This window comes from Pantherophis guttatus, chromosome 9, assembly GCF_059756535.1.
Source record: "Pantherophis guttatus breed Tessera chromosome 9, ASM5975653v1, whole genome shotgun sequence".
In the NCBI taxonomy this organism is placed as follows: domain Eukaryota; kingdom Metazoa; phylum Chordata; class Lepidosauria; order Squamata; family Colubridae; genus Pantherophis; species Pantherophis guttatus.
The window spans coordinates 2,567,501-2,594,034 of record NC_142071.1 but is presented as its reverse complement, the minus strand read 5'-3'; the positions used below and the strand labels follow the sequence as shown (position 1 = coordinate 2,594,034).

The 26,534-nt window shown below is 45.0% G+C and overlaps 1 protein-coding gene across 12 annotated transcripts in view; it reads left to right on the top strand.

Moving 5' to 3' along the window:
* Positions 1-26,534, top strand: part of ANK1 (ankyrin 1) — a 157,704-nt gene that overhangs the window by 115,063 nt on the left and 16,107 nt on the right. For 11 of the 12 annotated variants that reach the window (XR_015729382.1, XR_015729383.1, XR_015729384.1 and 8 more), the window contains 15 exons: positions 1,498-1,594; positions 3,428-3,509; positions 4,462-4,559; positions 4,700-4,924; positions 6,157-6,311; positions 6,888-7,099; positions 7,798-8,002; positions 9,151-9,247; positions 9,608-9,836; positions 10,659-10,784; positions 13,075-13,194; positions 15,444-15,528; positions 16,689-16,769; positions 17,153-17,284; positions 19,553-19,699. Coding sequence is in view for 9 of the 12 variants with exons in the window: in XM_087875798.1 (XP_087731924.1) it covers positions 1,498-1,594; positions 3,428-3,509; positions 4,462-4,559; positions 4,700-4,924; positions 6,157-6,311; positions 6,888-7,099; positions 7,798-8,002; positions 9,151-9,247; positions 9,608-9,836; positions 10,659-10,784; positions 13,075-13,194; positions 15,444-15,528; positions 16,689-16,769; positions 17,153-17,284; positions 19,553-19,699 (2,091 nt within the window). In the remaining 3 variants the exon portion in view is untranslated. Of the gene's footprint in view, positions 1-1,497; positions 1,595-3,427; positions 3,510-4,461; positions 4,560-4,699; positions 4,925-6,156; positions 6,312-6,887; positions 7,100-7,797; positions 8,003-9,150; positions 9,248-9,607; positions 9,837-10,658; positions 10,785-13,074; positions 13,195-15,443; positions 15,529-16,688; positions 16,770-17,152; positions 17,285-19,552; positions 19,700-21,514; positions 21,634-26,534 lie in introns of those variants that run through there. The other variant, XM_087875799.1, reaches the window with a different exon arrangement.

Here is a 26,534-nt window from a genome sequence, read left to right as displayed (position 1 = left end):
GTGTGAAATAGTGAGTGGTGCGGTGGCCTAGAGGTGATGCTCTCACCTCCCAATCAGGAGGCTGCGAGTTCGATCGTAGGTAGAGGCAGATATTTCTCTCTCTGGGCACAATGAGAATATATCTGCCGAACAAAACTCCGCACTGGTGACAGGAAGGGCATCTGGCCAGTAAACGCTCAGCTCCATTCAATTGCCCCGATTCCACCCCGCAAGGGATTATGGGGTTATGAAAAGAAGATGAAGGTGGTGCGAAATAGGACTCAGAATGTCCCCCCCATCACTGAACCAGATTTTGCAGGTGTCTTCTAAAGCGTTTTGAACCAGTGATGAAAATGAGACAAAGAAAAATGTCGGGAATCCTTTTTTTCAAAGCTCCATGAAAAAGATATCGGTCTACCCTTCAAAAGCCCTCTTTGATCTATATCCATAGCATAGTAGTTTGTTCAGTCGTATCCTACGCCATTGTTGATTGCAGGATGAAGCCACACGAGATCTCAAGATTGTACAAATATTATTCAAGAAGACACATCTGGATTAAATATTAGTCACAGGAGATGTTCTGACCTAGGCGTTCCCAAACCACGAAGCAGACTCCTTATCCCGACAAAAATCCCTTTTTATTAAGTTACTTGTGAATTCCTCTCATTCACATCCAGCGAAGTCTTTCAAGGGTGAATTTACAGTCACAGGCCTTATCTGGCTTGGAGAGCTGCCAGGCTGATATCTTCAAAACTTGGCAAGGAGTCTTGGAGAGTCACGAACCAATTAAGCAAATTAATTATCTCCTGCAAACTCCACTCCCCTTTCGCTCCTCCTTTATTCCCTATGGGAGGGGCCATTCATCGTCCATCTGTGGCTTTACTCCTGAGTCGCCCCTTGTTCCTTAGCTGTTTCGTTCGTCTGGCAACTCGGTGCATGCGGACACTGGGAACAGGCTCCAGTTGTTCTTCTGCCCCACTGATGTCTGACTCTAAAGGCAGCTGATAACTGGCATCTGGCCCTGGCCCCCTCTCTGCCTCCGATGCAGAGCCCTCGTCCGGGCCTTCCCCAGACTCCAGGACTGGCCCATGTTCCTCCCCAACCTCCTCACTGTCCGAGTCTGCTACCAGCTCTGCTGGCCACTGGCGAGCCACAACAGGAGGAGGACACCTTCATTACATTGGTGGGCTTCTATAGGATTCAGGCCACAAACAAGCCTTCTCCAGCCTTGCTCCATCTGGGTTGGAAAGTCCAATGGAATTCTGGGAGTTGTGGTCCCATCGCGCCTGCAACGTGTTTGATTGAATGAGCTGGCTCCAGATTCAAGTACAGCTGCAGGAACGGACTGTGGAAATGGATGCCCTTGGCCATCTTCCTCGCATAAATTCTAGGCCACGGAAGGGTTGACTTTCCTCGCATAAATTCTAGGCCACGGAAGGGTTGACTTTCCTCTGTTGCTTTCCTTTTGCCTGACCTCTGATTCCACCATGTTTTCATCCCTGTCTCCTGATTTTTTAGGAGACGAACTGCCGGGGACCAAGATGCAGAAACGGGAACTTCAGTATCAGGAAGACGAGAGAGAAATTGTGGAATTTGTCCCCAAATTGGATCACACGTAAGTTATGGAGAGGGCGCTCTACAGGTAGTCCTTGACTTACAACAGTTTGTTTAGTGACCGTTCGAAGTTGCAACGGTGCTGGATAAAAGTGACTTAAGATTCTTTTTCACACTCAATGGCCATTGCAGCATCCCCATGGTTCATACTTATGACTGTTGCTGTGTCAAGGTCATGTGACCTCCTTTTTGTAACCTTCTGGCAAGCAAAGTCAGTGGAGAATCCAGACTCACTTAACAACCATGCTACTGAGTTAACAAATGCAACAATTTCACTTAACCACCGTAGCAAGAAAGATCGCCAAATGGGGCCAAACTCGTTTAACAAATTTTTCACTTAGCAACATCAACGTTGGGCTCAATTGTGGTCATAATTCGAGGACCCTCTGTAAATCCATTCGGCAGCCTTTCATCATGGTAGAGCCCAAATTTTTCAGACCAACGTCCTCTAAATGAGATGATCCAGAACAGGGGTGAAATGTAAAATTCGTTACTACTGGTTCTGTGGGCGTGGCTTGGTGGGGGAGGTAATGTGACTGGGTGGGCGTGGTCAATTTTTTTTTTTTTTTTACTTTTCAAAGCATTTTTTCTAATGCTTTGAAAAGCCTCTGCCGATCAGGCAACTCAGCTGGGATCGTCAGAGACTTTTCAAAGCAATTTTTTTACCTCTTCGGCCAAGAGGTTGCAGAAAAAAATGCTTTGAAAAGCCTCTGAGGATCCCAGCTGAGCCGCACGATCATCAGAGGCTTTTTTTTTTTTTTACTTTTAAAAGCATTTTTTCGTCGGAAGAGTTTGTAGAAAAAATGCTTTTAAAAGTTAAAAAAAAAAGCGCCTCTGATGATCCTGCGACTCAGCTGAGCATGGTGGGGCGGGGGGGGGGGTGCAGGGATTTTTGCTACCGGTTCTCCGAACCACCCGCCACCATCGCTACTGGATCGGGCGATCTGGTCCGAACCGGGAGCATTTCACCCCTGCCCAAAAGTGCTTTTTTCCGAAAAGACGGCTGGACTTTCTTGTTTTCATTTTCTTTGAAAACATTTCCTTTCTCCTCTGAAAACTTCCCCAGTTCTAACTTAGTTAAATCAATTAGAACTGAAGAAGCTTCTTGGACATTCCCCCCCGCCCCCCCAAAAAAGGAGAAGTTATATTGCACAAAACCCTGTACAATATAACTTTGCAATACAATATTGTATGTAAGGGACAGAGTGTGTATTGTGAAGATGCTATGCCTGTTTGTGAGGTGCATCCTTTCATGTATCTCCGTGTACATGTATAGATCACGGGTGGGCTTCAAATATTTTAGCACAGGGTTCTCTGCTCGGTTGCTGGGGGGGGTGTTTTTGCCCACTCCGGGCTCCGGAGGCTTTCTTCGAGCCTCCGGGAGAGCGAAAATGGCCTCCCCAGGCTCCGGAGGCCCTCTGGAGGCCGGAAACAGGCCCGTTTCTGGCCTTCCCAAATTTCCGGTAGGCCCGTTTTTCACCCTCCCTGAGTCTCTGCATCCGCCCTGCATTTACCTGCCACGTGGGGACTCCTGGGAGGGGAGGGGTGGGGTGGGTGGGGCCAGCCAGGAGTGGGATTTGGGGGTTCTCCGAACTGCACAGAATCTTAGCTAGAGGTTCTCCCGAACCCGTGCGAACCCCCAGCAGCCCACCCCTGGTATAGATGCAAGACAATACTGAGCCCCTACGGCCTACCTCGGGCCTATTGTTAAGCCCTTGGAAGTAGTGTTTCAAGGAATGTGGCAGCATTGGCTTCCAACGCTGACAGAAGGCCAGGCTGCACCCTCTTTTCCCAACACCCTTCTTCCTGTTTTAAATTTTGTTTTGAAACACAGAAGGGAGGAGTCACCAGCTATCCCTCGAATCCCTTGCGTTACGCCTGAGACGGTCTTGATCCAGGCTGAGGAACCCGAGCAGGTGAGTGCCAGCCCGACAAAGCTACAATGAGGGCAGGAGCTGAAGGAGCATTCCACAGGAGCTTTGTTGATCAATTACCTGTTAGTCCAGGGCTATCCAACCTTGGCAACTTTTAAGAACTGGGAACGTCAAGTCCCAGAATTCCTCAACCAGCCATGCTGGCTTGGGAGTTTAGGGAATTGAAGTCGACAAGTCTTAAGGTTGGACACCCCTGTGTTGTCAACCCTGAAGCTGACCTGACCGAAGCCATTTTGATGCTTCAGTGTTGCCACACTGGAGCTGAGGGATAGGGAGGGGTGGTGGCGGAATAGAGATAGCTGGGAGTTTTCCAGCCGAAACAAAATACTTTCTCCTGGGAACCAAGGACATTCTAAAACCTGGCCAGAGAGAGGAGGAGCAATGTTACCAGGCAACCAGATGGCACCTTGATTGGACCATGTGACGTTTGGGGAAGGGGGAAAACTTTTAATTAGGTGAAAACCGCGGGAATCTTCCAGAGTCGGTTTTCACCAGAACTGTGCCAATATGATATATCCGATAAAACTATACTTTGAGGAATCTACCTGCCTCGGAGTTTTGTTTGCGGTGGGTATATCACTTGGAACCCTGACGTATGTTAGATCAAGCTGGAGTTGTGTGCTTAGCAGACCCTGGTCCAAATTCCCCCCCACCCACCCAACCACCCCAACAGCCTAATGTAATGAAACTCAGCTTAAGAGTTGTGAGGAAATGCTCCATGGGAACAGGTGTACCCATTTTTGGCAGAGGTGCCAGAACTTCTGGGTTCCAAGATGGCAACGTGAAGAGTTTGCACGAAGTGGAGTTGGGATGAAGAGTGTTTGTAGTGGAAAATGGCATCTGCGGGAAGGAGGTCCAGGTCATGGAGAGTCTGGCATGGATTGGTAAGGTCTAAACCTCTGTTTAATAGGAGACCCATTTCTGTTCCATCTAGCCTTCCAAAGAGTTTGATGAAGAGTCCCTCATCCCAAGCAGTCCTGCCACAGAGACCTCTGACAACATCAGTCCTGTAGCCAGCCCTGTCCACACAGGGTGAGTCATCTCTGCCATCTCAACCCCTTATGAAGTTGTAGGAAGGGTCTCATCATGTCATCATGACAAGATTTGTTGCCTCTACTCTTTTGACGATGAGTCCTTTGGCGGCGCTGTCTTGTCTTCTTCTCCCCTCCCAGGTTCCTGGTAAGTTTCATGGTAGATGCCCGTGGAGGCTCCATGCGGGGCAGCAGGCACAATGGCCTTCGCGTCATCATTCCACCCAGGACGTGTGCAGCACCAACTCGCATCACCTGCCGGCTGGTTAAGCCCCAGAAGCTACCAGCTCCACCCCCTCTGGCCGAGGAAGAAGGACTGGCCAGCAGAATTATTGCTTTGGGCCCTGCGGGAGCACAATTCCTCAGGTGAAAACTTTCTTTCTTTCTTTCTTTCTTTCTTTCTTTCTTTCTTTCTTTCTTTCTTTCTTTCTTTCTTTCTTTTCTTCCTTCCTTCCTTCCTTCCTTCCTTCCTTCTTTCTTTCTTTCCCTTTCTTTCTTTCTTTCCTTTCCTTCCTTCTTTCTTTCTCTTTCTTTCTTTCTTTCCTTCCTTCCTTTCTTCCTTCCTTCCTTCTTTCTTTCTTTCTTTCTTTCTTTCTTTCTTTCTTTCTTTCTTTCTTTCTTTCTTTCTTTCTTTCCTGTCTTTCCTTCCTTCCTTTATTCCTTTCTCTTTCTTTATTTCTTTCCTTCCTTCCTTCCTTCTTTCTTTCTTTTTCTTTCTTTTTCCTTTTCTTTCTTTCCTTTCCTTCCTTCCTTCCTTCTTTCTTTCTCTTTCTTTCCTTCCTTCCTTCCTTCCTTCCTTCCTTCCTTCCTTCCTTCCTTCCTTCCTTCCTTCCTTCCTTCCTTCCTTTCTTTCTTTCTTTCTTTCTTTCTTTCTTTCTTTCTTTCTTTCTCAGCAAGTACAAGAAAACAAGTAACAGTATAGATATAGACATGGACACATGAATTTTTTTTTTTGGCTCAAATAAAAGGAAATAAATAGGCAAAACATAGCCGTAAACACATAGAATGATTACATATCAATGGGGACAGTAGGACAGGGATGGTAGGCACGCTGGTGCGCTTATGAACGCCCCCTTAGGGACCTCTTAAGAAACATGAAAGGTCCACGGTAGACAGTTTAAGGTAAAAGGTCTGGAGGTTAGAGAGACCAATAACAGGATCAGGTAGGGTGTTCCAGACATTTACTGCTCTATTGCAGAAGTCCTATTTCCTACAATCAAGATTAGAGCGAGTTACATTGAGTTTGAATCTACTAATAGTCCTTGTGTTATTACAGTTGAAATTAAAGTACTCATTAACAGGTGGGACGTTTTGGTAAATGATCTTATGAACTAAGCGTAGGTCAGAACGTAGACGGCGAAGTTTGAGGCTATCTGTAGAGATTCTCTGTCCTCCAGGTCATGGTTGTCCCAAAGGTGTCAAAGTTTCTTCAGTCCTGAAGAAGCTTCTTGGATGAGAAGCGAAAAGTCTTAAAGAAAAACCAAGGAAGTCCAGTTGCTTCCAAAAAAAGTACCTTTGGTACTGGGAGAGTCTTTGTTTTCAACTGTTATGAAGACAGTGGCCATCTAATCAACTTCTTACACACAATTCTCTTGTAGCCCTGTGATTGTGGAAATCCCTCATTTTGCCTCGCACGGCCGTGGTGACCGAGAGTTGGTGGTCCTACGTAGTGAGAATGGGTCTGTATGGAAGGAGCATCGCAGCCACTACGCAGAGAGTTACTTGGACCAGGTCCTCAATGGGATGGATGAAGGTAGGGACATCTACCTGGAAGACATCAACTTGCCTAGGGACTCCAATGAGATTCAAAGATTGAGGAGCTATGACAAAGTGATGGGACTCTCACAACTGCTTGTCTGAAACCCATCTCTGGACTTCTGCTCCTCCTTCTCCCTTCTCCTTCTCCTTCTCCTCCTGCTTCTTTTCCTCTTCCTCCTTCTCCTCCTCCTCCTCCTCCTCCTCCTCCTCCTCCTCCTCCTCCTCCTCCTCCTTCTCTTCCTCCTCCTCCTCCTCGTCCTCCTGCTTCTCCTTCTGCTTCTCCTCCTCCTCCTTCCCCTCCTCTTCTTCTTCCTCCTCCTCCTCCTCCTCCTCCTCCTCCTCCTCCTCCTCCTCCTCCTCCTCCTCGAATTGAAGTCCACTCCTCTTAAAGTTGCCAAGATTGAGAAATATTGTCATAAAGTCTGATGTTTTGACCCTTTAATTAATTCTATTACTATGATAGTTGTTGTTAGTATTTTTGTTGTGATCCTGATTAATTTCTGGAGGCAGGCTAGCCACTGGATCTCTCGTGACCTGTGGGTTCTAAAATTCCTCAGTTACTCTTTTACAGAATTGGAAAGTCTGGAAGAATTGGAGAAGAAAAGGATTTGCCGTATCATCACAACCGACTTCCCCTTGTACTTTGTGGTCATGTCCCGGGTGTGCCAGAACTGTGAGTTGATTGGCCCAGAAGGGGGATGTCTCCAGAGTTCGTTGGTGCCCATGGTCCAAGCCACCTTTCCCGAAACGGCAGTCACCAAGAAAGTCAAGTTGGCTCTGCAGGTACTGAATGAAGGACATTGTGATTGCTTTCATGAAACCTTCTTGATTCGTTTACTGGATTGATTTGTTTTCTGGGTTTGAACAATAGTTTTGAACCCTGTCTTTACCAAATGGGATGGACTTGTAACATTTCCTTCCTTCCTTCCTTCCTTCCTTCCTTCCTTCCTTCCTTCCTTCCTTCCTTCCTTCCTTCCTTCCTTCCTTCCTTCCTTCCTCCCTCCCTCCCTCCCTCCCTCCCTCCCTTCCTCTCCTTCCCTTCCCTTCCCCATCTCTCTCTCTCTCTCTCTCTCATCATCTAACTACCTATCATCTATCTATCATCTAACATATTTCTTAACCCAGGGGTGAAATGCTACCGGTTCGCACCGGTTCAAGCAAACCGGTAGTAAAAAAACACTACCAGTTCGTCCGAACCGTTATTTCCCCCGATCAGCCTGTGCTGCGCGATTTATATCCGCTAGAAAGCAGAAAATCCTTTAGCGAATCTAAATTGCACGGCACAGCTGTTCCCCCCTCACTGTTCTACTTACCTTCTTAAGCCTCCTTTTCCTGTGCTGCGCAGTAGCGCCTGTGGTGCGCATGCGTGCACAGCACATGTTTGGCGTGCACTACGCGTGATGTAGGTTGTTGTCTTCATTGCTTTGAGTCAGGAAGAAGCCTTCTCGAGACCTTCCTGAGTTTTGGTCTTTCTCTTGCAGGCTCAGCCAGTGCCTGATGAGCTGGTGACCAAACTCCTGGGGAACCAAGCAACCTTCAGCCCAATTGTGACGGTGGAGCCGCGCCGTAGGAAATTTCACCGACCGATCGGGTTGCGCATTCCCTTGCCCCCATCCTGGAGAGAGAGTCCCCGAGACAGCGGGGAAGGCGATACCACCAGCCTGCGCCTCCTCTGCAGCGTTATAGGTGAGCGGGGGCTGCTGAGGGTGTGTAAGAGACAGCATCCCTTCCCCATGTTGCTTTTTCGTTGCAAAGTTGGGGAGGACCTCGGGATTTGGAAGCTGCGCTATGGGGAAGCTGGACATCCTCCCGGTCATTGGTCTTCTCGGTCCTCTTTTACTTCCAACCCATGATCCTCCATTACATTGAGGACATAAGCAGTGCTCTCTCTTGTAAACATCTTCAGAATAATGTCACATGATGCCAGCTCTTCAAGGTAGACCAAACTAGGAAACCAAAGTCACACAGGCCAATCTTGCAGAATCTTGCAAGTCTGAAAGTGTCTCTCCCCCCTCTTATCTTTGTGAGAACTAGAGAGGGTCTTGGGAGAAGTGTGTGACACTTTCTCAAATTACATTTCTGTTCCTCAACTCAAGTTTCCTTTATCTGATTATAGGTAGTCCTCAAATATCAACTACAATTGGAACTGGCAACTCCAGCACTAAACAATGCAGTGGTTAACCAAGACATCACATGACCACGATAGACTCACAACTTCCACTGTAGTTGTTATGCAAATCACCCCTGAATGTTAAGCAAGACATACCTGACAGCAATTTGCAACTTTACTGACAGTTTCTCCATTGACTCTATTTAGAATACAATAACAGAGTTGGAAGGGTCATCTTTTAGGTCATCTAGTCGAACCCCCCACCCAAGTAGGAGACCCTATCCCATTTCTGACAGATGGCAGTCCAGTCTCTTCTTGAAAGCTTCCAATGATGGAGCTCCCACAACTTCTGAAGGCAACTTATGTTCCATTGGTTAATTGTTCTCGCTGTTGGAAAATTCCTCCTTATTTCTAGGTTGCATCTCTCCCTGATCAGTTTCCATCCATTATTCCTTGTCCAGCTTTTGGGTGTTTTGTAAAATAGCCTCCACTGTAGTTGCTAAACGAATCACCTCTGCATGTTAACCACGACATATGTGACAGCAATTTGCAATTTCACTGCCAGCTTCTCCATTGATTCTATTTGTCAGAAGGCCGCTCTTAGTAACATCACACAGGACTGGCCAATTGGCCTCATGCCGAGCTGAGCTTCTGTACCGAATTTCTAGAATCAAACCGGGGATTGAAAGACGCTCAATTGGTTCTTCCCACTTTCTTTTCCCAGGAGGAACTGCGCCAGCACAATGGGAGGACATCACCGGGACCACAAAATTAATTTATTCCGACGAGTGTGCAAATTTCACCACCAACGTGTCAGCCAGGTGAATTGGAGGGAAGGTTTAGGAGAACGTGTTGGGTGGCACCTCAACAACACATGCTAGATCTCATAGGGCCGTGATGGCCAACCTGTGGCACACGTGCCACAGGTGGCATTTGCTTCCTTCCCCTTCCCTCCCTCCATAGTTCATTGTCAAGCTGAAATGCGACAATAGTTGCGACAGCAAACGTCATTTGAAGCTTGACACAAGGTAGTGCCGCCATTGAATCAAGCTTGACTTCTGTTGATTCCTTAGATATGTCCACGTTGTTTTCTTGGCAACTGAACAGAGGTGGTTTGCTCATCCTTGGCATATTCTGGTGGTTTCCCATCCTACTACTGTATTACTTTTTCTGCTATGTAGGTTCTGGCTTGCAGACTGCCCGCGCACAGCCGAAGCCGTCCATTTTGCCACGCTGTTATACAAGGAGCTGGCAGCGGTGCCGTACATGGCTAAGTTTGTGGTATTTGCCAAAATGAATGACGGGAGGGAAGGACGCTTGCGCTGCTACTGTATGACCGATGACAAAGTAGACAAAACGTTGGAGCAGCATGAAAACTTCACAGAAGTGGCACGAAGCCGAGACATTGAGGTAACTCCTCGGGTTAGGCGATGGCGGGGTCAAATGCATCATCAGTTTAGAGTCGCTCTGGTCCCATAAGAGACCTAAATTCGGAACCTCGTGAATTCCGTTGACTCTTATCTAGCACCAATTTGCCTTGACTGTTAGTAGTTCAGATTCCTGTGTACAGGGAGCATGAAATTGACTCGTACGACTTTTGAACCCTATCCTGGCTTCTGGTTTCTTGTGCCTGACACTGGGACACTTATTGGTTGCCAGTCACTCCAAGGTTTAATGCCCCTGTCAGACTTCAATGCTATCTCAAAATAAATGAATTTCCAAACTGCCAATCTTTAAGGAAATTTTCTCTTTATTTGAGTACAGCAACCGGATCATGGCTCGTGCGGTCAGGACTGACCTTTGCCCCCCAATCCCTCCCTTTCCGATCCCCAATTCTCTGCTTCTCATTAGCTATCTTCCAAGTCACTCTCCTGACTTCTTTTCTCATCAGTTCACAGGAATGTTTCCCCCCCTCTTCATTTCCAAGGAGACCGAGCTTCAAAGGGATTTAGCAGGCAAAAGTTCAGGCTTTATCTCCCTTTTCTATGTCAGCGCTGAGACGCTGACAGCCCCCTCCCCCTGCCTGCCATCTTGGTTGCTTTCCAGATTTTTTTTTTCATTGTAGAAGAATTGCAATTAGAATTTTCTGTAATAGTTATTTATTAATTTATTTTTATTTGGTTTGGTTTGATTGATTTGACTTGATTTGATTTGATTTTGGTGCCACTCAAATCCAAACTAACTCTGGGTGGCTTTTGATCGCCTGGAGAATCTTACGGTGGTCTTTCGCAGGTGGCCGAAGGTATGCCACTCCACATGGAGCTTTCTGGGAACCTGCTGCCAATCAAGAAGGCCGCCCAGCAACGGAGCTTCTTGTTCCAGTCATTCCATGAGAATCGTCTCATCATCCCAGTTAAGGTAATCGGCAAAAGTTTTGGAAATCTGGGGTTGTCTCCGGTTGTTCTGGCTGGCTCTCTTCCCAGATAAGGATGCCAGCAGAGTCTATAACCATCTCTTTGCGGTCTTGCAGAGGAGAAGCTTAGAAGGGGGGAAGAAGAGAGGAGTGGGGGAAGAGAAAGGGAAGTAGGAAAGAGAAGGAGAGGAAGAATGAAGGAAGTAGGAGAAGAGAGAGGTAGGAAGAGAAGGGGAGGAGAAGAAGAAAGGTTGGAGTAAAGGTAAAGGGTAAAAGAGCAGTCCTGAAAAAGTTAAAATTAAAAATGAAAGTTAAAAGAAAAGATGAATGAAAAATGATGAAAATAACTGTACATGTAAATGTGTTTATGAGAAATAAAAATATTTTTTTTAAAAAAAGAGAAGTTACTTATTGTAAGTAGACATTTCAGAAAGAAAAGCTAAGTTTGAGTCACTTCAGAATAACAGAATAACACTTTTAATTGCTATGCTTTAAGAGAAAGAGCAATTAAAAGTATCAAAGCGGGCAAGAGACGATGGATGGATGATTTCTTCCTTTTTATGTTGTTGTTCTGATTTGCTCCTCCCTTTCTTTCTCTCCCTCTTTTCTTTTCTCTCTCTTTTTCTTTTAGGTAGGTGACATGATTAGAAGTTAGAAAGGAAAGAAAGGAAAAGTCTTTTAATAAAGGGTGATATGATTAAAAGCTAGAATAGGTGATAGAAATAAGAGAAGGGGGAATATCAATGTATGCATTTTTATATAATAAATTGAAAACAATAATGAGAAAACGTGGAATAATTGAACAATGATAGATTGCAATCTAAGACAAGTGTGTATTATTTACTAGAAATATATAAGTTGATTGAATGTAATAATTATGATTAATAGTTTTATTTGTATTAGAATGTGTAACACCCATATGTCAAACATTGATTTGATACATATATAAAAAATAAAAAAACTTGGGGGAAAAAGACACCTCCCCTATACCATTTCAGACAAATGGCTGTCACCCCCTTCTTATACTTCAGTGAATTAGGGAGGGTTCTGCCTGAGCTATTTTCAAATATTATCTGGATCTTCTGGACTTGAACAATGCTTTGGCCCTTTTAACTTAAGCAACGGAACCTGTAAATCTCCATCAAGCTCATAACAGAATAACAGAAGGGACCTTGGAGGTCTTCTAGTCCAGCCCCCTGTTCAAGCTGGAGACCCTATTCTATTCCAGACAAATGGTGGTCCAATCTCTTCTTAAAAACCTCCAGTGATGGAGCTCCCACAACTTCTGGTGGGAAGCCGTTCCACTGGTTAATTGCTCTCACTTTTAGGAAGAGAACTATTAACAATTAACTCTCACTACAGGTGAAGAGTTTTCTTGACCTTGGCCAGGGAAGAAGAGATCACACTGTTATTTTACCCTTGCAGCTCAGCAGCTGTTTGGAGCTAAAGTCAGGACTAGGAACATGGTTGCAAAAGGATTAAAGGATCAGGGAAGTGCAATTATGTGTCAGGATTCGGTGTCGTCTCAAATAAATTGCATTTCAAACAAATAGTCCTTGATCAAAATCTTTCATTTATTAAGCACAACCATCGAAACTCCGACTCGGCTGCAGCCAACACTGACCTCCTGGTCCAAACCCTCCCCTTCCTTTTCTCACTGCTCTGCGTCTCATTGGCCATCTTCCAAATCACTCAGCTGTTATCTACTACTTCAGCTCAAAGGAATTTCCCCCCTCCCAACCCATCTCCTAGGGGATAGTATCTCCAGGGAAAATAAGTAGGTGAAAAGTCAAACGATCTCTTGCCAGATGCCCCCACCTTCTCCTTCTTATGTCAGCGCTGGAATGATTGCAGCTTGGAGTGCTGACATTATGATGAGCAGGAGGCTGAAATTTGTATCCTACAAGGGGAGACCGAAGGAGGTTTAGTCTCTAAAAAAGACAACTGAAGAGAAGATGATAACTACTGTGTTTTCCCCAAAATATGGCCTACCCCCAAAATAAGCCCCAGCCTGTTTTTTATCCGTGCACCTAATATAAGCCCTACCCCCAAAATAAGCTGTTTTGCTTGTCATCCAAGCTCTTCTTGGATGAGAACTGAAACATCTTCAAAGAAAAACCAGAGAGTCCAGTTGCCTCTTGAAAAAAACAAGCACCTTTGGGACAACCAGAAAGGAAAGTCAAGTTAGAAAGGTGGGACTTGATAGCAAGTCAAAGGAGGATGGAAGACGGGTGATATTTTGATCATGCTTCTTGAAGAACTTTCATTGCTTCCCTCTGGTCTTCTGAAATGTAGGTGAGGGACAGTAGCCGGGAAGCCAGTGGCTCTTTGTCCTTCCTCCGCAAGCCCATGAAGTATGAAGAGCTTCAGCATGTGCTGTGCCATCTGAATGTCACAATGCCACCCTGTTCCAAGGTAAGTGAGTCCACCTTCTCGTGTCCTATCTTGCCCATATTCCATTGCTTTGAGTCATATCCTACTCTTTTTGGCTTGTGCAGAGCAGGCTTAGGGTTCAATCCCCTTTCAAGCTTGCAACGATGCAATTGCCTGCAACGCAGCCAAGCTGTGTGTATCTACAGTTGTCAGATTCTGATGAAATATCAACAATGGTGCATTCGTCCCTCCCTCCATTGCCTGGCTCCCTTGAAAACACGGAAAGGAGCATGATTTTGAGGAGGGGGGGGGTGATGGGATGGAGTATGTACCTGGAGAAGGAATGGGTAGTCTTCCAAGGGAAGAAGCAGCACATTCCAGAGAGAAGCCCAAATTAAAATACTGCACAGTCTCAAGGTGGATGGGGGAAGAAGAAAGAGATTCAGGGTAGCCATACCAGTGGTGAGTCGCTCCCGGTTCGTCCCGGTTCGGGTGAATCAGTAGTGCCGGCAGCGGGAGGCTCCGCCCACCTGCCAAGATGTCATCACAAACACTCTGGGCATGAGCAGAAGCGCCGCACCTGCGCGCTACCAATAGCGAACTGGTAGCGCCGGGATTTGACTCCCACAACTGAGCTTGGGAAAACCCTACATTTTCCCAAGGTTTATCTATTAGTACTGATCATCATCATCATCATCTTCTTTTAATGACCCCATAATCCCTTGAGGGGTGGAGTCTGGGCAACTGAATGGAGCTAGCAGAGTGTTTTAATGGCCGGATGCTCTTCCTGTTGCCAATGTGGAGTTTTGTTCAGCATATATATTCTTAGTGTGCCCGGACAGAGAAATGAGCCGAGGTGGCACAGTGGTTAGAGTGCAGTACTGCAGCTACTTCAGCTGACTGCTAGTTCAGCAGATCAGCGGATCAAATCTCACCAGGCTCAAGGTTGACTCAGCCTTCCATCCTTCCGAGGTGGGTAAAATGAGGACCCAGATTGTTAGGGGGCAATATGCTATTTAATATACTGTCTTTGGTGTAAGCTGCTCAGAGTCCTCGGAGAGTGGGCGGCATAGAAATATGAATAATAATAATAAAATAAATATCCACCTCTACCTAGGATCGAACTCACAGCCTCCTTTATAGCTCAGGGTTGAATTGTGGGGTCCTTAGTGCTCTCACCGCTTGGGGGTTTTCTTCCAGACGTTTCATTACCAAACTAGATAATATGATCAACACCAATGACGTTTGGGAATGAAACATCTGCATACAAAAATATTAAAAGAGTATAACATTTAATTATTATTTGTGGTAAGGTATGGGGGGAACCTATTCTTGTAAGACTGTGCTAGAGAATTCCAGAACATTCTCATTCTCTAGATCGCAATCATTCAGTAGTTCTGAGGGCTATTCAGCTGTTTACCAGGGAATCGTGTTTTTGAATGTGGTATTCTGGACACGGTTCATTCGCAAAACGGGCCTCTGAAGTACCATATCTGGAACCCCATGAACCAGTTTTATTTTGGGAGATTTAACTTCTAGAAAATTGAGAGAGAGAGAGAGAGAGGCCCTTCCCTTTCCCCTACTGAATAGGACTGAAGTGGCTTGGAGAAGAATTGGAACATTCCAGAGATCTCTGGACCGTTCCTTCAAAGAATGTTAGGCTTTGGCCAGACTGTTCTGACCTAGGCTTCCGGCAAAAGCTCACGTCCCATTTGCTTCTCTTTTATGTCTTATGGGAGGGGCCAATCATCTCCAAGCCTTACTCCCAAGTCGACCCTGTTTTCTTCATTGTTCCTGTCTTCTGGCAGCTCTTTGCATATGCACGCTGGGAACAGGCTCCCGCTGTTCTTCTGCCTCGCTGCTGTCAGACTCCGGAGGCTGCACATAACTATCAGATGGCCTTGTCCCCCTCTCTGCCTCCGACACAGAGCCCTTTTCCGAGCTTTCCTCAGCCCCCAGGACTGGCCCAAGTTCCTCCCCAACCTCCTCACTGTCCGACTGTGCTGCCAGCTCTGCTGGCCGCCGGCGGGCCACAACACACACCTGCTCCAGATCACTACGTAATGCTTGCAATGAATACCAGCATTCCTCAGCAAGCAAGCTCAAGGAACAAGGAAGGAAAAGGAATGCTATGGATATCTCCTAAATCAATGTTCTCAGATCCTTGGTCATGAGATGTCCCAGGCTGGTGGCAGAAATGGGAAGAATCTTTCGTTTCTGAGTATTTGTTGGGTGGGTGCTCCTCTCCACTTGGATGCTGAACAATCTCAAACCTTTCCTTGTTCTCCCAGACTTCTGGCAGTGAAGAGCGAAGGAGAACTTTGACGCCGCTTGCCCTGAGAGAGAGATACAGCCTGCTCAGTGACAGCACCCTGGGTAAGGAGATAAGACCCCAGCGATGCAAGTTGGACAGACCCTAGAACTGTATTCCTCTTTGCTGGACTCAGCAGTTCACTGGGTCAAATGTAGTTACCAGTTTGAGGGTTGCTGGCTCAGTGGCTAAGATGCTGAGCTTGTCGATCGAAAGATTGGCAGTTCAGCGGCTCGAATCCCTAGTGCCCTGTAACGGGGTGAGTTCCCGTTACTTGCCCCAGCTTCTGCCAGCCTAGCAGTTCTAAAGCAGGTAAAAAATGCAAGTAGTAAAATAGGGACCATCTTTGGTGGGAAGGTAACAGGGTTCCGTGCACCTTTGGCGTTGAGTCATGCCGGCCACATGACCACGGAGACATGATCTCCGGAGATTTACGAATGTAAAATTACAAGGTACGGGAATTAAAATCCAGGAGAAACCTATAAATTTATAATCAAGTTTACAATTGATAGTCAAAATACTATAGACAATTAAGGACGTAGATATTCCTAAACACTATGAGAATTATAAAGCTAAGCTAATTTACATTGAATCTAATACTTACTGAAGTCTGCTACGGTATGTTGGGGTTATGTTACTTATGATTCCATCAATAGGGAACTGGAGAAGCTTCTTGGATGAGAAGCAAAATGTTTCCAAGGGGAAACCCACCCACCCCCAAGAAAGCCCAGGTGCAGTGGTGGGTTCCTCCCGGTTCGGTCCGGTTCGGCCGAGCCGGTAGCATTGACGATATGACGTCACCGAACTGGTTCTCCCCCCCGCCCTCCCACCCCCCCACCCACGTGATTCTTACCTTTTATTTGGTCCCACCCCCAATCTATTGCTGCCTCCTGAGTCCCAACTGATGACTAGAGGCGCGGGGCTTCAAAGGGCCGTCCTACAGTTGATCAGTGTTAAAAGCAAATAAATGAGTCGGGTCGTAAGTGTGAGGACTGGTCGTAAGTACGAGGACCTTCCAGAAATGACTCTGATCAGCTAGCCACGCCCACCTAGTCACATGACCTCCAAGCCACACCCACAAAATAAGCCACGCCCACAGAATCGGTAGTAAAAAAATTTAGAACCCACCCCTGCCCAGATGCCTTTTGAATGGCATCGTTGGGATAACTCCAACAATACCTGAAGATGGAGATTGTTGAGTTTGGCTTTGTTCCTCTCTTTCCAGGATCTCTTAACAGCACAGAGAAAGACAAGACCAACATGAAGTTGGCGGTCATTGCCGAACATTTGGGTCTCAGTTGGGCTGGTAAGTAACACTGAACTGAGGTGCAAGGTGGGGAACCAATCAAGGTTAGGAGAGAAAATGTTGGCAGACCTGACTACCTCACCCGGAGACTGAATTGGCTATTGAGGTTCGGACTTTGGAGGAAGAATTCTCCCCTGCAAGGAGTATAAATCCTTCCATTCCCCACCATCTGGTCAGAGCTGAAGAAGCTTCTTGGATGAGAAGCAAAACGTCTTCAAAAGAAAAAACAAGAAAGTCCAGTTGCCTCTTGAAAAAGCACCTTTGGGACAACCTGGATGACTGAGAATCTCTACAGACTTTTAAGCGATGAAGTCTAGTTGCATTCCATTTCCAGCTGACGATTGACCTGACTCATATACTGTATTCTCCCCAATTCCCTGCAGAGCTGGCTCGGGAACTTCAATTCGGAGTGGATGATATCAACAGAATCCGAGTTGAGAATCCCAACTCCCTGCTGGAGCAGAGCATGGCCCTCTTGAATCTTTGGACCAGCCGTGCTGGCCAGAGTGCCAACAGTGAGTAATGAATGACAGTGTCGGAAATGTGGGCTTCATCTTTTGAAAATATCAGAGAGAGGCTCTAGATTTTTTCCCAGAGATTTTCTAAAATCAGCTCATGTCATCAAAAAAATCTTTGGGTTACATCAGGGGTCGGCAACCCACGGCTCTGGAGCCGCATGTGGCTCTTTCATCCCTCTGCTGCGGCTCTCTGTTGCTGGTCAGCTCCACAATTGATAGGGCTTTCGGTTAGGTCAGGTAGAGGAAAAAGGATGCCGCACTAGAAGGAGACTATGGTTGGGGAACTGGACTTCCAGTCTGCAGAGGAAAAAGGACGCCATGCTAGGAGGAGACTCTATGATGGGGGAACCGGACTTCCGGTTGGCTCCAGAATTGAACGGGGCCTTCCATTTAGGACCTTTGTGGCTCTTTGAGTATTTAAAGTTGCCGACCCCTGAGTTGCAACTTAAGAGGAGGGAGTGTGTTGACTCATGTGGTTAGGATGCTGGGTTGACAATCAGCAAGTCCGTGCTTGAGATCCGAGTGCTGCTGTGTGACAGGGCGAGTGCCCGTCATTTGCTCCAGCTGACCTAGCAGTTTGAAAGCGAGTAATCATGAGTAGATAGATGGGTACCACTTCAGTGTGCACATTAATGGGGACGTGAAAGGAGCCCCCCAATCAGGTGTCCCCTGGACAATAGTGATGTCACTGGCTAAGCCTTTCAACCTGGAAGCACCTCAGTGTTTCCAGCACGAATGCAAGCAAATTCAGTTTAGGTTCTTCTTCTTGCCATTTTGGACATCCCTCAGTGATGGGAATTGAGTTAGGAATGCAGAGTTGGAGAAGACGGGACAGTTTGGTTGAGGGTCCTCTTTTAAGTTTCCACTGACCTATTTCTTCTCTCATTAATGAGTATGAGCAACCAAAAAAGAGCCTTACCATTGGCCCTCTGCCATATCACAAAATAGTGAAGGTAGTCCTTTGCCGATTTTAAATCAATGAATGGAGCACCCCTTCCTCACTTACTTCTTTGCCCAAGGGTATCTCCTGTCCCTTGATTTTATAAAAAAACTAGCTGATAACTCGGCGTTGCCCAGGTATTTATAGACGTCGAAGCGTTTGTCTGACAGGGAGCCATTGGGAGGGGCCTTTCTTCCCCCAACTCCCATGTCCATCATCCCTGCCCTCTCCCCCCTCCCATACGCTCCTCTTTCCCGCCCTGTCGATGATCCTGACACTTTGCCCCAAATCCATCAGGCACTTCCCCATTGGTCCACTGGAGGGACAATGTCACGGCTGGCTTTCCAGAGGAAGCTGTGAAGGAACTGACATCACAAACAATTGCCACTCTAGGATGCTGCACTTGCTTCCTTAACGGCTCAGGCATTCCACAGTTATGCTGGAACACATACACACACACACACACACACACACACCAGGGGTGTCCTACCCCCACCCCGCCATCCAGTATTTGTTTACATAGGGTAAGTCATCTGTGTACCAAGTTTGGTTGAAATTTCTCGAGCTGTTCCAGAGTTATGCTGGAACAAATATACATGCATACATTCTTTATCTATATCTATATCTATATCTATATCTATATCTATATCTATATCTATATCTATATCTATATCTATATCTATATCTATATCTATATCTACAGATAGATAGATGATTGATGTTCAAACCTCAGGGCTATCTAAAATGGTAAAGCGTTTAGATCATAAGAAATTAGTTCAAGGATCCCTCTCTTTTGATTCTTTTTTCTTCTTTGCATGCTTATAACTCATGGAATTACTTTACCAAGCAAGGACAAAAAGTATATGGGTTGACACAAAAGAAGCTGAGCATTCCTTTACATTTATCACTTTTATTTTATTATATAAAATACAAAGAAAAAAAAAAGGAAATTAAGGGTGGAAAAGGGAATGGAGAATAGGGGGTGTGGAATACAAGGGGGAAGAGAAAAAGAAAGAAAAGGGGGCATTGACTTCCAACTCTTCTTAGCACAGTATTAGATAAACACGTTCCAACCTCAGCTTTTTGCTTTTACACATTAATATATAACTAGCCATCCCTATAACACCAAATCTTTCTAATCAACAAAACCAAGGTCAAAGTTTCATTTTAGAGAAAGGAGGTCACCATTCCTATTAAAGGACCATAATAAAATCAAACTGTGTTTGAATGGGTGTTTCCACCATGGTTTGGGCAAGGCTCCACTTGGCTTTAGGTCTAGCTCTGATTTCCTGTTCCTAACCTGTTCTTCCTTGTCCTTTGTCCAGTGGAGAGCCTTTACGCAGCCCTTCGCAACATTGACCGTAGCGAAATTATCAACATGCTGGAAGGTTCTGGGCGACAGAGCCACAGTCTGAAGAGTGACAAGCGCTACCGGCACAGAGACTATTCTGGGTCTCCCTCCCAGATAAATGGTGAGTCCCAGATCTGCTCTCTTCTACCAGCTTCAGGTGTTGCCTCCTGTGATCGCAGTCCTCCTTTCCTTCTCATTCTGGATCTAATAACGAACGCTTGGCAAAGGAATAATCTCGCTCACCATCTGGAGGCCAGTACAGTAGTGGCCAAAAGTGTATTTTTGAGGTTTGATGGCTAATAACACCCCTTTTTTTGGGAGTTTCAAGATAATCCTATTCCACTGCTGGAATGGCCTGGGAATAGCCCAGACCTTCACCCAATTGAAAATCTATAGAGCCGACTAAAGAAACTTGTTAGTCAGAAGCAATAAAACCCAGTTAATAGAAGCCATCATTCAATCTTGGTTTCACATTAGAACAGCTGCGGAACTAAAAGACTTGGTTCACTCCATGGGAAGACGTTGTAAGGCCGTAATTCATGCTAAAAGTTACCCAACGAACAGTGGTGAAATCTAAAATTTGTTACTACCGGTTCTTTGGGCGTTGCTGGGGGGGGGGTAATGTGACTGAGTTGGTGTGGCCAACTTTTTTTTTTTACTTTTAAAACCATTTTTTCTACAACCTCTTCGGCCAAGAGGTTGTAAAAAAAATGCTTTTAAAAGCCTCTGACGATCCCAGCTGAGTTGCCTGATCAGCAGAGGCTTTTTTTCTTTTAAAAGCCTCTGTTGATCAGGCAACTCAGCTGGGATCGTCAGAGGCTTTTAAAAGAAAAAAAAAGCCTCTGCCGATCAGGCAGCTCAGCTGGGATCGTCAGAGGCTTTTAAAAGCATTTTTTCTACAATCTTTTTGGCCAAAGAGGTTGTAGAAAAAATGCTTTTAAAAGCCTCTGACGATCCCAGCTGAGCCGCACGATCATCAGAGGCTTTTTTTTTTTTACTTTTAGAAGCATTTTTTCTGTAGAAAAAATGCTTTCAAAAATTAAAAAAAAAAGCCTCTGATGATGCGTGGCTCAGCTGGGCATGGGGGGCGGGGGAGGTGGGCAGGGATTTTTCGCCACCGGTTCTCCAAACCACCAGCCTCCATCGCCCGGTCCAAACCGGGAACATTTCACCCCTGCCAACGAAGTATTAACTGACATGGTGATAATTTTTGTATATCCCGTTTTTTCTGCGTTTTGCTTTTCTTCTTTATCCTGTAACTGCTATTCTAATCCTTCCTAAAAGTTATTGCATTACATTCCTGCTTAAATTGTCTTTCCATTGATATATAATTTTATGATACGACTCCCCCCCCCAAAAAAAGTGGTGTTATTAGCTAGTTTTAGAAAACACACTTTTCCCAAAAGGTCTCCACGATTTTGGCCATTACTGTATGTGTCTGAGTTCATCCTTATTTCATAGCCAGATCCTAGTCAATGGAGGTTCAACCACCTCTCTCTTTCTCCCTTATAGCTTCAAGCAACGTTTCTCAACTTTACCAGCTTGAAGATGCGAGACCTTCCACTCTAATCTCAGAACTTCCCATCCATCCATCCCTCCATCCATCCACATGTCTTAAAGCTGCCAAGGTTGAGAAACAATGGCTTAAAGCAGAGGTCTTCAAACTTGGCAGCTTTAAGACTTGTGGACTTCAACTCCCAGAATTCTCCAGCCAGAGAATTCTGGGAGTTGAAGTCCACAAGTCTTAAAGCTGCCAAGTTTGAAGACCCCTGCCTTAAAGGAAGATAGATTAGACACGCACCTCTGTGGCATCAAAACAATCAGACTGGCCATGAGGGTTTTAACAGGGGATCGAGCACCAGTCCTCTTGGGCTTTAAACGTGTGTGGCCATCGCCCTCCGTAGGATTTGACTTGCTCGCCCCTGCTTCAAAACAGAACCGGTAAACCGTTGTGCCGATGAGATGCTTTGGGAATGAAGGTGCTGCACCACGGTTAAGAGACCAGGCCTTGGGCCGTCGAAGTTGAGCTGGGAATGATTGACGGGTTACCGAGGGGCGATTGATGGGTTATCGAGGGACCTAAGAGTTTGCAATCCAGGTGTCCCTTGGAAGATAACTTGCACAGGTGCGAATCGAGACGGGAGCGGGTTTTAGTGGGCGCTGGAGACCGAAGGTAGCCCACAAGGCTCTGATGCGATTAAGAGGGGTGCACCCAGCTTCTCTGCTGCACTGCCATTCTTTCTCTTGCCTCGTCCCTCCTTCCTTGGTGTGATCTCCCACTTTCTCTCCTGCCAGAAGGGGTGCTGGTTGTACCAAGCTGGCTGGCTGGGAGGTGCCCGACATGGCACCACTGGCTTCACCCTGTCTCTCTCTCTCTCTTCTTCTCCTTCTCCTTCTTCCTCCTCCTCTGCCACCTGTCTCCACTGTCTCGGCCTGTCTCGTTCTCTCTCTCTCTCTCTCTCTCTCTCGTGTGGTCTGAGCCGTCCTAGAGCTGCGGCTTCACTAACTAGCGCATGGTTTGCCCGCTTGGCCTGGCTTTTCTCCCCTTTGCATCTTCCTGCTGGATCCACCCTACCCCCTTGCCCACCCCCAACCCCACCCTCCTGCGCTACTACTGCTTCCCTTCCTTGCCTTCCAGCAGCTTAACAACCCAATGCCTGAGCTGAACCTGGACAGACCCAAATCTGGCTGCAGCTGGGCAGCTCTGTTTCTTGGCTGCATGGAACGATCGTCACACTCACACTGAATCCTTGGGAAAAGGGACACCCAACTTCTTCCGCTTCCCTGCACTAACCAGAGGTCAGCCCCTTGCAGAAGGTTCCTGGAATCCATAAAAGACAATATTTGTAGCTCAGGGTTGATATGAGAGGTCCTCGGTGGTCTCTGAGCTCGGTGGTTTCCTTGCAAACGTTTCCTTACCAAAGTAGGGAACGTCATCAGTGCTGGATGGTCCTTCTTCTCAGCCCTGGCACTGAGGGTTTGGGTCAGGGGTCTCCAAACGTGGGAACTTTTAAGACTTATGGACTTCCAACTCCCAGAATTCCTCAGCCAGCCATGCTTCAGCCGAGAAGCCATGTTGGCTGAGGAATTCTGGGAGTTGAAGTCCACAAGTCTTAAAGTTCCCAAGTTTGTAGACCCCCTGGTTTGGGTAATGAAATGCAAGAAAACCACCAACTCAGAGAGCATCAAGGACTCCTGATTCCAGGAATGTGATTTATTGTTGTAGGATAGAACTTTTGAAAAAAACGCACTGGATTTCTCTCTGCAACATCTTCTACCAAGCAAAATCAAGGCGGCGGTTATTTTGACTTTCTTTCTCACGTTTTCCTCCTCCTCAAGACCACGTAACCCTTTTTCTGAAAGCCCCTCCCCCTTAATACTTCGCTCACCCCTTCCTCTTTGCCAAAGTTAGAGCTCCCTCCTTCTGCACCAGCCTGTCCTTTTTGGTTGAAAGAGGGCCACAGTTAGACAGGGTAGTTAAAGAGGAGCTTCCACCCCCCCCCCATGCTCTCTGGATGGGGCCATAATTACCTGCAAGCATTTATTTATTAAATTTATACGTTGCCCCTCTCACTATTGAGTGACCCTGGATGGCTGCATGCCTCATGGCCCTTTCGGCCATGGAAATGGTTGGGCCAGGAAAAGTTGGAGGCAGCTGCTTTGCAATGTTTAGTAAACAGGAACCCAAGACTGTACAATTCTGATAGATGATAGATAGATAGATAGATAGATAGATAGATGATAGATATTTAGATAGATGATAGATAGAGATAGATGATAGATAGATAGATATAGAGATAGATAGATAGATAGATAGATAGATAGATAGATAGATAGATACATAGATAGATAGATAGATGGTAGATAGATAGATAGATGATAGAGATATAGATGATATAGATAGATATAGATGATAAATTGATAGATAAATAGATATTTAGATAGATAGATATAGATAGATATTTAGATAGATGATAGATAGATGATAGATAGATAGATAGATAGATATAGATGATAGATAGATAGATACAAAGATATAGATGATAGATAGATATAGATGATATAGATTGATTGATAGATATATAGATATACATGATAGATAGATAGATAGATAGATAGATAGATAGATGATTATATATATATAGATACATATAGATATAGATGATAGATAGATATAGATGATAGATAGATGATTGATAAATAGAGATAGATAGATAGATATAGATGATAGATAGATGATAGATAGATGGATAGATTGATTGATAGATAGAGATAGATAGATAGATATAGATAGATAGAGATGATAGATAGATGATTGATAGATAGATAGTTAGAGATAGATAGATAGAGATAGATAGATAGAGATAGATAGATGATAGATATAGATGATAGAGAGATATTTAGATAGATGATAGAGAGATATAGATGATATAGATAGATATAGATGATAAATTGATAGATAAATAGATAGATAGATATAGATGATAGATATTTAGATAGATGATAGATAGATAGATACAAAGATATAGATGATAGATAGATAGATACAAAGATATAGATGTTAGATAGATAGATATAGATGATATAGATTGATTGATAGATATATAGATATACATGATAGATAGATAGATAGATAGATAGATAGATAGATGATTATATATATATAGATACATATAGATATAGATGATAGATAGATATAGATGATAGATAGATGATTGATAAATAGAGATAGATAGATAGATATAGATGATAGATAGATGATAGATAGATGGATAGATTGATTGATAGATAGAGATAGATAGATAGATATAGATAGATAGAGATGATAGATAGATGATTGATAGATAGATAGTTAGAGATAGATAGATAGAGATAGATAGATAGAGATAGATAGATGATAGATATAGATGATAGAGAGATATTTAGATAGATGATAGAGAGATATAGATGATATAGATAGATATAGATGATAAATTGATAGATAAATAGATAGATAGATATAGATGATAGATATTTAGATAGATGATAGATAGATAGATACAAAGATATAGATGATAGATAGATAGATACAAAGATATAGATGTTAGATAGATAGATATAGATGATATAGATTGATAGATATAGATGATATAGATTGATTGATAGATATATAGATATACATGATAGATAGATAGATGATTATATATATATATATACATATAGATATAGATGATAGATAGATATAGATGATAGATAGATGATAGATAGAAAGATGGATAGATTGATTGATAGATAGATAGAGATAGAGAGATAGAGATAGATATAGATGATAGATAGATGATTGATAGATAGAGATAGATAGAGATAGATAGATAGATATGATTGATATATATATATAGATGATAGATAGATAGATAGATAGATAGAGATGATCGATATATATATATATAGATGATAGATAGATAGATAGATAGATAGATAGATAGATAGATAGATAGATAAGAAATAGGTAGGTAGGTGGGTAGGTAGCTAGATGACAGACAGACAGACAGACAGACAAATAGTTTCTTGTCTTGCCTTCTGGTGCTTTGGAAAATGTTGAGCCCCTCTTCTTTGTGGCAGCCTCTCAGATACTGGAATACTAGTGTCATGTCACCCCTAGTCCAAGGACAAGAAGCAGCCATGGGATTTCAGCATTGAAAGGATCTGGGGGTAATTTTCCCCCCTTTTTATTTCTTCATATTTCCATAGAAATGACAAACAATGCTTCGATTGTTGCCTTAACTCTATGCAGAGCCAACTTCCTGACTCTGCCCCCATGCCCGATACATAGGCTTTATCCCAGAATCCTCAGCTTGCAAATTGGCTCTTAGGAGTTCTGGGCATTGAAGTCCCTCACCCATACTCAGATTGGGAGAAGTTTGACGTGAAGAGTTAAAGTTAGCATGAGATCCACCTTGCATTCCTGGCTCCCCTTCGAAAGCTGGTGGTCTCTGAACGAGAGCAAGTGCCCCTCTCCTCTCCCTTTTCTTCCCCCTCCCCGGGTGCAATTTTACTCCCCTTACCCAGATGGATCCATGGTGCTGGGTTGAGGAAGCGCCAATCAAACAGGTTGGGATGGAGAGACTCTTTGAATACGCAGCACAATTTCCATACCCGGAGCCTTGTTTCTCAACCTTGGCGACTTTAAGACGTGTGGACTTCAACTCCCAGAGTTCCCCAGGCTGGGGAGTTCTGGGAAGTTGGAAGTCCACACCTCTTAAAGTCGCCAAGGTTGACTGACACCATCCAGAGCAGGGATCTCCAACCTTGGCAACTTTAAGACTTGTGGACTTCAACTCCCAGAATTCCCCAGCCAGTGTGATTTAAGATGGTGGACTTCAACTCCCAGAATTCCCCAGCCAATGTGCTTTAAGAGAAATGGACTTCAACTCCCAGAATTCCCCAGCCAGTGTGATTTAAGATGGTGGACTTCAACTCCCAGAATTCCCCAGCCAATGTGCTTTAAGAGAAATGGACTTCAACTCTCAGAATTCCCCAGACAGTGTGATTTAAGATGGTGGACTTCAACTCCCAGAATTCCCCAGCCAATGTGCTTTAAGAGAAATGGACTTCAACTCCCAGAATTCCCCAGACAGTGTGATTTAAGATGGTGGACTTCAACTCCCAGAATTCCCCAGCCAATGTGCTTTAAGAGAAATGGACTTCAACTCCCAGAATTCCCCAGACAGTGTGATTTAAGAGAAATGGACTTCAACTCCCAGAATTCCCCAGCCAGCGTGATTTAAGACAGGTGGACTTCAACTCCCAGAGTTCCCCAGGCTGGGGAGTTCTGGGAGTTGGAAGCCCACACCTCTTAAAGTCGCCAAGGTTGACCGACACCATCCAGAGCAGGGATCTCCAACCTTGGCAACTTTAAGACTTGCGGACTTCAACTCCCAGAACTCCCCAGCCTGGGAGTTGAAGTCCACAAGTCT